Genomic DNA, 14,951 nt, shown 5'->3' with positions numbered 1-14,951 from the left:
TTGCAATATTTCAACCATATACTTTTGATACCTGTCTTTCTGTATTGTGAGAGAGCATCTTCTTAATGGCCACTCACACTCTTAGAGTGCCATGGGAAAAAGAGGAGAGGAACTGAAAATTGGATGCTTTTGTTGGTTGTGGTTTGGATTTGAGGGTTTTTTTTAACGGTCCTGGCAAAAGCCCATTGTGTTAGAATAGTTCTTGAGACGTGTCACATGCTAGGTAAGATCTCATCATTCTAGACTAACCAGCAAGCATTGCTGTTACTTGATAGGCAAAGCTTAATCACCCTTGGGAGAGCAAGAGACCGTGCTGGGACTGAAATGCCTTAAAAATAGTGAAGTGAATCCTTTGAGGATTCACTTCATCATCTGAAGACAAACTTGTAAAGGCAGGCTCTGACTATGAGAGCTTTCTGTCCCTTTGATTGTGTTTTTCCTGTTACACGGTTAATGGAATTGGAATGGAGACTGCTGAAATATCTGAAGGAGTTTTCTTGTTGCTGAGATGCTCATTTACAATTTGAAATCAGTCATTTAAGTGGCTACAAGTCATTAGTTATGATCAGATTCTCTACAATACAGCTGCAGACTTTTAAGTAGCTTCATGAGTTATTTAATAAGACTTTGCCCTGAACTTAACTGAAAGATTTCATACTAAGAGTTATCCAAAATATCCTCTTGTTCTTCTCTGGATAAAGTTATACTTCTTAATGTTTGACTTCCTTTTCTATCCTACTCCCATGTGTCTCTCTGGGATTTTATTCTCTTGTCAGACTTGTCCCACCCAGCACAGACACACTGCAACAGTCTATGCCCTGAAACTCATTTGTTCTCTTGCCTATTAAATTTGCATTAAATTCCACCGTTTTGTTTTGGAGGACGTCCTAGAATTAGTATGCAGCTTAGCATCACAAAGCCATTCTCTAGCTTTCCTCTTCTTGCTGAAGGTTGTAACATTTATATTTGAAAGCTTTTTATTTTTCCACCTATGGCATTTGAATTGCAATACACCCTGTGGACATTCCAGCTTTGTCAGCTTGACTGTTATTAAGCTGTAGTCATTTATCATCATTGGCAACGATTTTATGTCTTGGTTTTTTTTAGCAGGTATCGCAGAACACATTGGTAAACTGCTGTGAGCATGCAAAGACTTAAGATATATCATTTATAAAGCCATATTTATGTAGCAATACTTTATGATGGAAAGTTGTGCTGAGGAAGTGTTTGAGATGACAGTTTATTTTTAGATAAGCCAGAAGTCTTTGTTTCCGTCTCATTTTGGGCCCCAACACAGAATGACTGAGGATCTATAGAAACCCAAAAGCCTTTTTCTTTCTAATGGCAAGAAAGAGTGTATAAATAAAGCTGATGAACATAAGAATGCAATAAACTACGTCTGTTTCATTAATTTATAACATGAGGTGGGCACCGTAATAAAAAAGCTGTAAATTTGTGTTAGTCATACTCCTTTATTAAGAGCCACTAAGCAATGCATATAAGGGGCAGTGCAAGAGTATAAGTGTAGCTAAATGATTACCATGAACATTGACTGGAAGGGGCTTGCTAAAAGAAGATATTTTGATTCCTCATACTCTCTGTGTATATTTGCACACACATGGGGTTTGAATATGTATGTGATAGAATGTTTTTATCATAAGGAAGAAAAAATGCAGTATGTAGTTTTAATTAATAGTGGTAGATGAGGTAATTTTCAAATTCTCTCAGGGAGGATTGTGACATTTCATGACCTGACATTTGGAGAGGGAATCATCTTTTCAGTCTTTTAGGCAACAGTGTGAGGGAAGGATTTTATGTTTAGGTCTATGCTGTTTACTCCAACTACCCTACAGTCACTGCACAGAGTAGGTTGGCCAAAGGGTGATGTGTCCTGCATGTAAATTCTAGGATAATCTGGAGTGACCTTTGGAGATGCCTGTTTGTTTCCAGTGACAAAGGAATGAGAGTCTGGGCAGATGGATTTCAACTGAATCTGGGTTGCCCTTACTCTAGACGTCTGGGCTATGGCTGTGGTCAGGGAAATTCTGGTCAATACCATTAATGATGTCTGGGGAAGCTATTCAGCTTGTACAAAGGCAGGTAGAGACTATGATAAGCCACAGTGATTTCTAGACACTGCTGAAAGCACTGGCATTTAAAATTAGGTGACCTGAATCCCACGCTAGACATCTAAAAGCTGGTTGTATAGATTTGACATTAGAAGAAATATTTGCAGTCTTTCTATGTTGTATCCTGTAGCGTTTGACAAACGAAGGTAGAGTTTAGTCCAGAAATCTTCTGCAGTTCAAGAGTTTCAACAGTACGTATGTGACCAGAGGGCTACTTGTGGGTAGCCCTTAGTGTAAGCTCATTGTTTGGACAGTTCCAGTGGGAATGTTTACATTTATTTTTATTTGGTGTGCATTTCTGCAGATCTCTGAAATGGAGAAAGCAAAATAAAATGTGAAAGCAAGGGATTCTGTGGGCTCCTCTGTCTGTGCAATGCAATGAAACTGATGGTTACCTATCTGTTTAACTAAATGTGTTTATTCTAAAGCATCTGAAATGCATCCATAGCAGATATTTGGTTGGTGATAAGAAGGGACTGTAGTGTTTCCTTTGGGGATAACTAGCACAGAAAAAAAGATCATTTGAGGTGGCATTCATTAGTGATGGCGTACTGCCCATGCTTGGAAGTGGCTTGGGATACAGCAATTGTATATAAATAGAACTAGTAAGAGTGCAGAAAAGCCTCAGATGTGCTATTGCATAGCAAAGCCTAATATAAATAAACAATCATTAAAAATTGCTAACATAAAACAAGGGAATAATCTTTGCTTTCTCTTGTACTCCCACCCAATTAGAATAGTTTTCTTGACAGCACATTTGAACTATTGAAGTGAGATGTTATTCCAGTCATGCTGCTGGTTTTGTTACAAGGGACTGCTTACATGGTATTGTTAGGCAATTGCAATGGTAGAAAATACTTTGTTTGCCTGTACAAATATTATTAACAATCCATTAAAAAGAATCCATAAAAGATTCAGAATGCATTTTGCTCCGCCTTCTGATGGTGTTTAGTGAAAGAAGATGAACTTTGTGATGTGAGGCTGCACGTTATTAGGCTGTAATTATTGCTCCCAAGTCTGTTATTGATCAGAGGATCGATACTGAACGTGGTAGAAATGCTTCCTATGACCATGTGAGCTGCTTATTGATGGAACTGTTTAAAAAAGACTTCTCATTAAAAGCCAGTTGTGGTGTACAAGTTTGGTCATTTTCTCCATCTCCTTGGAAAGCTAAACCTCAGAAAAGGAAGATCTGGCTGCATCTTTAGTTTTTTCGTATTTTGTCATTACTGCTACTATTGCTGGCATACTTGTCTGTCCTCCGTGGAGCTATGTTTGCATCTGCATCATGGATATCCCAGTTGTTTTGTTTTTTCTTGGTTTAATACTTGAAAGAAATTAAGCTGGTGAGTGTTCATTTTGCATGTGAGCTCTTAAGGCAGCCAAAGGGTTAAGTTGCATCTTAGAGAGCAATAGGTTTTCATTATGAAATGTGACAGAGAAGATGGCAGTGGGGAGGGAAAACAAAGATAAAAGGAGAGAGTGGGAAATTGTGTTGGAGCAATCTGAACCAACTTTTCATTGCATAATTTTCTTTTATTCATGAGGCCTCAGCACCCCCACCTGGTACTCCAGTTGTTTTCAAGTTTGTTGTATTCCCAACACTAACCTCACACCTCATGTTACTTCATTGTTTGATGCTGTAGTGTTGTTATGATATGAACTGGAATGTGTCTTTCACTTTATTGGAACCACAAATATGATTAAGCCTCTTAATAAATAGCAATTAGAAGGCTTTCATGCCTGTGACTCATTCACTTAGACGGATTGTACTACAGTCATGTCTCACAGGTTTCTAGGAGCTATGATATTGTATAAAAGTCCTACTGCTTCCCAAAGCCTTGCTGTCCCTACTCAGAATGGACTTGATTTCTGTGCAGGACACAAGTTCCTCAAGGACTGATTTGGGCATGCCTGGAATCAGCCAGAAAGTCCTGGGCTTTTGGGAGGAACTTGGAGAATAGCTGGAAGGTACTCCATGTGACATTGAAGATTTGTCTGTCCTCAGCTATTGCCAACATCTAGTCAGAGTGAGCAGGTTGCAGGCATGATAGCTATGATGGGATAGAGGAAAGAGTGTTGTATTAAGGACGTGGTTTAGTGGTGTCTGTGACAGTACTTGGTTAACAACTGGACTCAATAACCTTGTAGAATCATAGAATTGTTTAGGTTGGAAAAGAACATTAAGATTGCTGGTGTTCCCACTGACCCTCAGCTCCAGCCCTCAACTGTTACATGGTAAGTTTAAGAGCAGTATTTGATAGTGACTTAATACATATCTGTTATTGGCTGCTGGGTAAACTTCAGAAAGGTGAATAGGAGGGGAGAATGTGGCAGATCTGTGTTGCTACTAGAGCAGCTGGAGAAGACCTGTTCTATTGTGTGATAGTATGTTTGCAAAGAAAACCACTTTCTTTGAAAAGGTCTCCATCAGGAGAATTAACCCTAATCACAGTGGAATATATCAACTCTTAAAATCAGTTCCAAGATGTAAAGAGCCAAATACATTAATAAAAGCCACCTGCCCCCATTCCAGGACTGAAACCAGGCACTCCCTTTGTGTTCTGAACCTTCAGAATGAAGTTCAGTTTCTACCAGGATGCATTGTGGGAGATTCTTTGTTCAGACCATTTAGTCAAATATTGGTTAGTATAGTCAAGACTATTTTTTTGAAAGCTTTTGTAAGAGAGGATATCAGCTTTAGCTGTTGTCATTTTTTTCCACAGTATCAGCAATTTTCTTTTTTAGATACACAGCTAATTTTGCATTTCAACTGTAGTATCTGTATTCACTATGGATGTTTCCATAGCAACCAGCCTTTTGCTATCTACATACCTCCATGGATGGATTAAACATGCAAAAATGTTTTCATTTTATTTTTCTTCAGACTGTATCTATTAGCACATTTAAAAAACTTCTTGAGTAGTATAAAATAGAAAGACCATCTCTGTCATCTTTACATTCCTTAAGAATACTACTGATTTATCTTTGATTTTTATATGACCCCTATCATCTTATTATTTTACTACCTCTTACTCTAAACTCATTTAGTGCCTCTAGGGAGAGGAAAGCACTATAGACACCAAATAAAATCTGGATTTTATCCAATGCAAGTAATCTGTGATAAACTGGTGAAATGAACTGTGCCCTCTGGATTCAATATTTGACGCTCATCCTCAATTTCTCTCAACACCTCACCAAATGTTTTAGCTAAAAGTCTCTGTCCACAGTCCCCTTTATAGAAATCACAGTGTTTGTGTTATACAAAAGACCAAATTTTGCCGTTTTATTTTCTTCTATTGTTTTCAGTATTTAGTGCTATATCTGTGACAACTAAAACTGCATCTAGAGCTCCAGATATCATGTTTTACTAGTTAATGCTACAAAGTCATTTAAAAATTGTGTATCACTTTATGAATAGGACAGAAGAGAGATTCCACAACATATAAAATTTTCTTAGATTTCTGAATCTTTTTAAGGGGACTTCGCTTCATTTGGTGGATTCCAATTCCAGACCTTGTGCATGTATTCCTCTTTACAACTGTATCAGTTTCATTACAGTCCTCCCAGGTGGATTGAGAAGTTACAGTTGATGAGCAGATGAAGAAACATTAACACTTTCAATGTAGCAGCAGTTAAAAGTAGAACCTGGAGATGTACTCTTCTCTTTGTTGTGTGTTCATCCTCTTCGCTCTTCTAACTCACGTTGCTCTAGGTTTCAGTGAGTTGACATTAACTCAGTACTTCACTGGTAATCTTTCCCTTGAATTAGAGTTTAGTCAAGTTCTTGAAAGAGATACTGATAATCGTTATTTTTTTTAGTAGTCTGTGATCATGTTTAATCATTTATCAGCAATGCTGCCTTAATAAGTCATCCTCATCTGTTCTATTTCTGCAAGTTTTTGCATCTTCTGTGATATGATTTTGCAGTATAGGGCAACTAAGTGCACTGCAGAAGTGGCTAATTAAAGTCAGCACTTTGCTGGGTAAGGATGCAAATGAGAATGTGTTATAATGTTTCAGTGAATTTTGAGCCTATGAAAGGAAAACATCACTTGTAGATGGGGTGTATTAATTCATAAATGTTATAGCTCTGTTCTTTGGTAACTGAAGTTGATAGATCGCTATGATTTAGAGGAGCAAGTGTAGGAGAATATTACTCATAAAACAGCAGGGAATAACTGAATGACTTTTTATTTACTTTTCCATTAGTGGGGTGTCAGCATGATAGTCTGTCTTTTGATGTCTTCAGTTGTCCCCAAATTCACTTTCATTATATGAGACCACAGTTTAGTGATGGAACTCAACTGGAGAAAAATAATAAAATTCATAAGGCTTAAACTCCTGAGGCTCAATACTCACCAGAGTAACTGAAAAAGCAGTATTTTTAAATGTTTCTATTATTGACACCATGAAAATGAATACCCTTCTTGTGACATTTCTTTGTCCATGCAGGGCTCCAGAGTCCTGTTTATAATTTTCTAGGATTGATAAAATGTGTCAGGCTCATGTACTGGGTTGAATATTGTAGACAAAAGATTATTTATAGGAGAGAAGTGTCTTCAAGGAAGGAAAGCAGCACCATGAGCTGTTGAAGTTTGTTTCTTTGAACCTGTGACAAGACTGCTGTACAGTTAGAGGGCAGCGAGGGTATGGATCCTGGATGTCTTGCTGGCAGGCAAAGCATGGATCCTGGATGTCTTGCTGGCAGGCAAAGCATGGGTTAGGATTGTAGCCCTCAGCTGCCTACGTGCAGGTGCTGGTTTCTTCCCTGTCATGCGGAATATCAAGCTCAGGCCTGTCGAAGATGACGTGTCATGCCTGCTTTGAAATCATGTCAAGCACTATACGCTGCCTTGCACCACTGACAAGACAGTGGCTTGTAAAGAAAAGGCAGACAGCGTGTTAATCAAGTCACTAGGAAAAAAAAAAATCTAGTATGATGTTCAAGCCAGATCCTTGGCTGTTGTTGACCAGGGTGGTAATGGATCAGTCACACTGGTTGACACCAGCAGGGAATGTAGGCCTCCAGCACTTGGAGGCATTTAGCTACTGCTTGTGTGGGATTTTTGTATTTGAGACTAATTTTTAAGCAAAATGAAAAGAATATGGGATGGCAAGGCCAAACTAGTTTCATAGAGCTTTTTATTTTTGATTGCTTATATGTAGAGCTGAAGAGATGGGCATTTGAAAGGCTTTTGCTTTACTCAGTTGTGCTCTTTAGACCATCTTCCTGTAAGTCATAGAGATATTAATGGAAGAGTTAAAAAGTGGAGTTAAATGACATCAGAACAAAATAATATTTCAGCTTGAAGGAATATACCACAGCAAGCAGCTGTTTTTCCAAAAGGAAGCTCTCAGCACATGTTTATGCTAGCTCTGGTTAGTAGAGACCAGACATATCTGTCTGAGAAGCAACACAACCTTTTTTATTTTTGTTTCCTTCTGTACAGACTTCGTGACGCACCCTGCTGTCGAAATCCCAACTCTCAACACACTTTTGTTGTCTATCACAACACCCGAGAGATTGGAAACTTTTTTACCCTTATAAGAGACTTCTTCAGGGGACTGCAGGGACTCAACTACACTGAAAATCAAGATGCTAGAGATGTTGTGGGTTGAGTACAGGGTGGAAGGTAATGCTTGCATTCTGCCAGGATTTAAAAGGCTGCTTAGTCCCTAGAGTGGGAAATCAGGGAGATTTTTTACAATGATCTAGAGGATCTGTAAGCTCAGTTCTTATTGAATTTTTTTTTTTTAATGCAAATTATGAGACAGCTCAAGTGCTCTGGAGCAATGACAGCTGAGAATTTGTTGGCATTTGCCCAAATTCCATAAACAATACCTCAGTGCTGGGCCATGGCTGCAAGGGTAGAAGGCAGCACTACAGAGAAGGAAGTGCATGTGTATTAACAGCTGAAGTGGGGGTATCCTTATTGTACTTCAGAAGTGCAGTTAGATAATTTAATCCTTTTTCCTGTGTGACCTACTCTAGCAAGTCCTGTTCTGGCAGGGGAGTTGGACTAGATGATCTTTCAAGGTCCCTTCCAGCCCTTGAGATTTTATGATTCTGTGATAAGCGCTGTGCTGTTTCTAGTTTAGTTATTCATTGCACTGACATAAGGGTCTGTTACATGTGGGCATAAGTTCTAGGATTTCTCTGTAATTATTCAGTATCAAACTGCAAAGAAATCAAGTGGACTGAATGAGTAAAGGTTAGCAGGTCTCACTCTAGATTTGCTGAGAGACAAGAATCTGAATAAGATCCATCTGCCCACTGGAAAAGAAATACAGCTTTTAATAGTTCCAATTGGTCCAAGGGAGAGAAAAGAGATTTTTTTTCATTGATAAAAAGCCAAGAGTATGATATGTAGGTAAGGAAAAGAAAAGGGACTTAACTGTTTAATTGTTGTTTGTATCTATAACCGTGTCTCTGAAAATATTCTCATGCCAAGCAAAGCAAGCAAGCAGAAAAAAAGAAATCAAATTCAAAATGTTAGTGAACATTAAAATTGGGGAGGGGAAGGAGGTGAAGTAAGGCGAATATAAAAATGTCCATAATGTTGAAAAGGATTCACCTAGCTGCGTAGCTTAGTTTTGGTCATGGCTGCTCAGGGATACTTAGAGTGAGTATAAGAAAACAGGAGAGATAACACAAGACATTTTTATCAGCTGCTACATTTAAAGGTTTGAGACCTATCCCTGCAAGAGATGCATGCAGAATATCATTTTTAATAAATGATATTCACAACACTCTGTGGTAATGAATTCCAGAGTTTAATCAGATGGTTTTTTGACCTGCAGACCAAGTAACCTCTAGCTTTTTTTGTGTCAAGTAAAATGAATAATGATACATTATTCACCTTTTCCATCCCATGTTGCTGTTTATGGGCTGCTACTATGCCAGTCTCTTCACTCCCAAGAATATGGTCCCTACTAACTCTCCTTTTTTTCAAGTACTTTTCCCTAAATCTTTTAAAATTGTTGCTAAAAGAACAAAACTCAGATCTTGGTTGTTTTGGTTGAGGTTTGCACATATCCTTCAGTTCTGCACTGCAGAGCTGTGAACTGAAGTTCCCCATTTTACTACTCAATTTAACTTTCTAAAATCAGACACAAATGGGATTATATTTGATACAATCCTTTATTTGTTAAAATTCTGTATACTGTTCTATATCTGTTACATTTTGGAGTTCTGACTAGGGAAAGGATTGTACAGTGAGGTGATACTACTTGTGTATGTCAAAGGACCACCCATATGATTGGGACACCATCTGCAAATTCCATCACCTTGCACACTGGCAATCCATAGTGGTGGTGTGGTGGATGTCTACAAGGTCTTCAATATTCTTATGGCCACAAACTGCTAGCTTGAAAGCATTTTCCAGAAGTGACTGCTCCTCCCTTCAAGAGAAGCAGCAACTACACTATCAGGTTGTTTGCATGTGTTTGTGACATGGTCTTTGCATTAGCATGCACACTTCTGCTTTTTCCATTTAAGATTTCTGATTCATTTAATCTTGTCAGTGTCTATGTATTCCATTTCCACTTCCTCCAAGTGTCTAGCTGAAAGGAATTTCAGTATTGCCTACACTAAAAGAACATTTGCTGGATGATGTTCACGTCACTGCTATTAATACTTCATTGATTTTTCTATCATATCCTCCTACTCCATAGTTAGAGTGGGAAGCATAGTCACACAAGAAACTGGATAGCAAGTAGGGCTGAGAAGACCCTTCCAATTTAAACATGTGGAGACTAAGAGAGAAAAACTCTTCAAGTGAGTTAGACTACGAAACAGCTGCTCATACCTTCCACTTGGATTCTGTTTTAAGTATAGTTTTTAATACACAAAGAAATTATTTTTATCTAAAAGAGTAAGTATGATTGGTAGGTCTTAATCAGATACCTATGAGAAGCCTCGATTAGAAGCATTTTTGTGTAATAAAACCAATAAAAAACCCACTTAAAGACACCAACACCATTATCATGAACAATGAGGCAATTTCTCCTGCAGTATTTTGAGTGTGTAGCTGTAACTTCAGCGTAATTTTCTCCAACAATTTGCATATATCCAAGGCTGTTTGGGATGGCTTTGTTTACTGTAAGATCAATTCTAAATGTGTGCACTGAAGTCTGAATAATTTATTTTCTAGCCCATTATAACAATTGGGAGGATCCAGTTCCATAAGCAGCTTTTCTGCCAAGAGAACGAGTGCCCATGTGTCTCTTGGGGAAGGAGAGACAAACTGAATCTGTGCTTTTAGAGTAAGCCACCCGCTTTACTGCTTGGCTCTGCTGTATACATGCCTGTGAGCATTTCATCTTGAGCAGAACAAACTACTCATTCTACAGCCAATTGTGAAGTCCACAGCTTTCAGAGAACTCACAACTTGAGTATTTATACTCATGATTTTGTGACTCACTAAGTAAATAACTTATTTTTTAGTAAGTTAGTTATTATTAAGTACAATTATGTGTAACTTAACAGTTCCTTGGATAGCATGATTAAGAAATCAAAACAGACAAGCAGTCTTTTTGAGATTTACACTGAGGTCTGTCCTGGAACAGATAGTTAAACCTCCTGAGTCTGCAGGCTATGATACAGCTGCTCATACCTTCCACTTGGATTCTGTGATCAGTGTATTTTTTTAATAAACAAATAATTTATCTAAAAGAGTAAGTATGATCCCTTCTGGCATCCCACTGTTTGGGCCTTAGAATAATAATAAAAAATTACTCCAAAATGCAATATTTATTAGAAAGAAAAGAAAAAGTTGAAGGAAGTTGCATTTTCTTGCAGATTTTGCCATGTGCTGCCTTCTTTGCAAGAGAGTGGATTATCATGAACAATTAAGCAAATAATACGTTAAACATTTCACAAGGGAATTTAAAAACCATTTTGTCAGTAGTCTGATGTATTTGAGGGGGATTTGTGTTTGCTGGGGGTTTTTACTAAAAAACTCAAACTTAAGCCCTCACTCACCGCATGGGATTAAACAGACCCATATTTGACTGACAATAGATAACATTCAAGCTGTAGACTTCTTGCTAGTCTTCTTTTTTCAATGTTTTCTCTTTTAACCTTGACCGCTTCACTATTTGCATGGAAGCTCCCAAATTGTCAAGGAGAGCCCTGAGTTTGGTTTTTTTTGATTTCACATCTTGGCAAGCCCTGAAAGCTGTCAAGACTTATCATGTCATCACTCTGCTTCTGACTTTTTGGCACAAGACTGGAGTTTGGGGATGGGACAGGGAGAGAAAAAGTGGAGGAAAGGGAACATCATAAATAACTGAGTAAAATTATCTGTAACTTAATAGCTCTTTAGCCACTAAGATGAAGAAATCAAAACAGGCTGCATAGAACCAACTATAACAGTTTTCTGTTTTCTCTGGTCCAGAATACATAAGCATGATCTCTCTCTGATCTGTGGATCTTAGCCTGGAATTATGCTACTGTTGAGTTCAGAATGGAGGGTGGGAAGTGAGTTTTTTGAATATTTGGGAGCAGATAATATTCAGCTATTATTGGAAAGGCTTCTGTGACTGTCTGGTTCAGTCTTGGTTCTCTTAAGCTTTTCCTTAACCAGGTGCTGGAGTGTTATTGGTCAGAGGCTTAGAGATGTGTTGCAAAGGAGACTTTAAAGAGCAGTTTAGACTCAAGTTAAGGGCAGTTTCTGTTTCCCAGGGCCTGGTGTGACAGTTTAGTGACTTTATTCAAGGATTATGAGGGGATGTTTTAATGTGGGAAAAAGAACAAGGCTAAGCTAAGGTGAAGCAGCCCTCAGTGTGTGTGCTGACATTTCCAAAGCAGCACTTTGTGAAATCCAGTTTGAGCCAGATGGTTTAATGCTCAAAGGATCCCTTTATGCATTTTAGGGTTTGGTTAATCAACCTAAGGAAGAGCTAAGCATTATCCCTTCAAAAATAGCAAGCTAATGAGCTGGTAGAGAGCCTGATGTATATTAGAGTATCTCTGAATTGAGGGCAATGTAGTGATAAACTCCTGCTGACCAACTGACCTGAAATATTCAGCCCTGATCTAAGTGAATACAGCCAGTTGCAGCATTTTTCAGGAACCGTCTCCTCATTTTGTGCTGTTTTGTGCCACTGGTGAATTCCTAGTTTTTGCAGACAAGAATGACTTTGAATGGGTAAGATGCTGGAATCGGATATCCTGTGGGCAACAATATCTCAAGTGTTCTATGCCATACATTATAAAGAGTTGATTGTGTGATGGAGAAGCAGGCACATATGTCTTGCCTTTACTGAGTGCAGCAGCATCCTCAGTGAGACCCACCACCCATAACATAAGTGATAGTCGTAGATACCAGCATCACCCAAAGTAATGTAGCTACAGGAGGAGCATGAAAGGTGATGTAAAAAGCTGCCTCTTATTTATGCTATTTAATTGCTTCAGACAAAGAACTGAAGATAATAGCTAAACATAATGCAAGGTGATGCCTCTGCTACTGCTGGCATCTGCCTTTGTTAGGCTTAATTGTGCCTTTTATGAAGTCTCTCTGTGCCTGCATCCACCATGCTGTAGAGCAGAAGTGCTGTTGTGCTTTCTGTCACATTCCTCAGCCCATTTAGTGCTGTTCCTGACTGTATTTCAGTGCTCTGACCAGTTTGGTTTTAGCTTAGGTGTCTGCCACCTCTCCCTTGATGCTGTTCTGTAGTCCAGTAGACCTTCAGAGTTTTATTCCCACTTTAGGGAACTGATTCTTTTTTTTCTCTCTTTTTTTTACCTGTATTTTTTTTTTTACCCTGGGCAATGTTGTTAGCTTTTGTTTCTGTCCCCTCAGTTACCCTAAATAATTTTCTATGAGTCACCTTCTTTAAGTATTCACCTCCCTCCTCTGCCCTGGTTATTCTTCAATTGTTTTAGACCATGTTAAAGATGGGCATAGAGGATGGGAGGTATTGCCAGTGTGTATGTCAGGGTGTGGACAATCCCTGCATGGTACTTGGAAGGGTGCTTTGATAAAGGGGGAATATGGTGCTGTGGGATGCCTTCATATGCAAAGGCTGCTGAATGAAATGATTGGAGTCCCTGTAGCCTGAAGCTTGCCTTCAGTCAGTGAAAACCTATGGGCAGAGACAGCTGAGGTACATGACAATAAGGTACCGTTTGGCTGCTTAGTTCTGAACAAAACAGACTGCTTTGCAAACCAGAGGTGAGGAGTCCTGCCTTGAGACACAGTCACTTTCATTATCCCTTATTGAGGGGGAATTCAGTGGCATGCAGAGGCAAATGTAGCAATTAGTATAAGAAATTGCTTTTGCTTTTGTGTGTGTCTTCGGTGTTACATTTCTGAAGCTTAGCTCTGCCTCAGGATTAGCTCTGCCGTTTTCCTTCCTTGGTTCATGAGCTGTGTTATGTTCATTCACTTTATGCAGACGTTTAATTGGCATGCTCCTATATCTGGCTCACTCTAAGAACACCATTTCTTGCCTAGCCTTTAATTGATTTGGATAATAAAGTGCAATTACAAAACTCAATAAATTTGGTTGTTTAAAGGGAGAGCAGGAAAGAAAGACACTTAAGTGATGCTCTACTGTGTGACTGTATAATAATTCAAAATCCCTTTTGATTTAATTCCATTTAATTGCTCAGCTTTACTCAGATTGTTACAATTCTGCAGGATTTCTTGCAATTATAAGCAGCATGCTTATAAATGTTTGCATTTTAAAAAAAGATCCTTGTGTAAATAATAATTGTAAATGTTCCATTTCTGTGAGTGGCTGCTGCCTGCACTGGCATTCTCCCTTCTCCTTGCTCACATGCCTGGTGAGCCTGTACTATTGCTCCTCGCAAACTTTTCCTAAACCAGCCAAGTACTCTTCAGAGGACTGAATTACCAAACCAGTGGCCACATTAGAAGTAAACATCAGTTTGAGTTTTCTTAATGTTACAGGAGGATTCTCTGTCCCCTTTACACTCTAGCTTCCAAGGTAGGTTAGACCTTGGACAAGAACTAAGAGAAGGTGTGAGGTGTCCTACCAGTGCATGCTCTGGCAAGATTTGCTTACAACATGTGCCAGGGATGGGAGATGGTGTATTGGGATGGGAAGAACCAGAGATCAAAAGTGCTTCAACCATTCTGGGCAGCTCTCTGAGGTGCCTAAATAGGATATAGGCTTTTTTGATCCCTTTGAGATCTGAATCTTTGCAAATTTCTCAGTGTCTGCTTGTTCACTAGAAAGAGACCTGATATTAGAAATCATGTCTTGGATTTTGGAAATCTGAGTCTTTTTCTTGGGTGTTATGTCTTACTGATGGGTTAGTTCCCTCTCATTAATTTTTTTTTCCTTTCCCCTTTGTTTTCCCTACTGAAAGCGTCATAGAGAGAGATCACTTCTTACTAGGTATGACTACTGGTTTACCCCAGCAGAGCTGTTCTACCACTGTCATATTGATATGGATTAATAATCGGGGTTGCTTGGATACAATAACTGAGTTTCTTTGTTTCTCTTTATTTTCCCAGTTGGGAGGCTGTGGAATCCTTGGAGTAGGCATCTGGCTGGCAGTTACCCAAGGGAACTTTGCGACCCTCTCCTCATCATTTCCATCCCTGTCAGCTGCCAACCTGCTGATCGTCACAGGGACATTTGTCATGATCATTGGCTTCGTGGGCTGCATAGGTGCCATCAAAGAAAACAAGTGCCTCCTGCTGAGTGTGAGTATTAAGCCACTATGCACTGCAGTGTTTGCTGTCTTATAGTGATGATGCTATTCCAATGCATGTTACAGTGTCCTGTATTTCAGCAGAAGTTGCCCACTTGACATAGATGAGATGTGACTAAGGTTTCAATCAG

General features: G+C 39.0%; 1 protein-coding gene across 11 annotated transcripts in view; it reads left to right on the top strand.

Annotated features, from left to right (window-relative positions):
- Window positions 1-14,951, top strand: part of TSPAN4 (tetraspanin 4) — a 465,001-nt gene that overhangs the window by 369,814 nt on the left and 80,236 nt on the right. For all 11 annotated transcript variants that reach the window (XM_062000473.1, XM_062000466.1, XM_062000469.1 and 8 more), the window contains one exon: window positions 14,621-14,812. In XM_062000473.1, the coding sequence (XP_061856457.1) occupies window positions 14,621-14,812 (192 nt within the window). The remainder of the gene's footprint in view (window positions 1-14,620; window positions 14,813-14,951) is intronic.

This window comes from Colius striatus, chromosome 7 (genome assembly GCF_028858725.1).
Source record: "Colius striatus isolate bColStr4 chromosome 7, bColStr4.1.hap1, whole genome shotgun sequence".
Lineage (NCBI taxonomy): Eukaryota > Metazoa > Chordata > Aves > Coliiformes > Coliidae > Colius > Colius striatus.
Note: the sequence above shows the minus strand (reverse complement) of the source record. Positions and strands in the feature narration are given on the sequence as shown.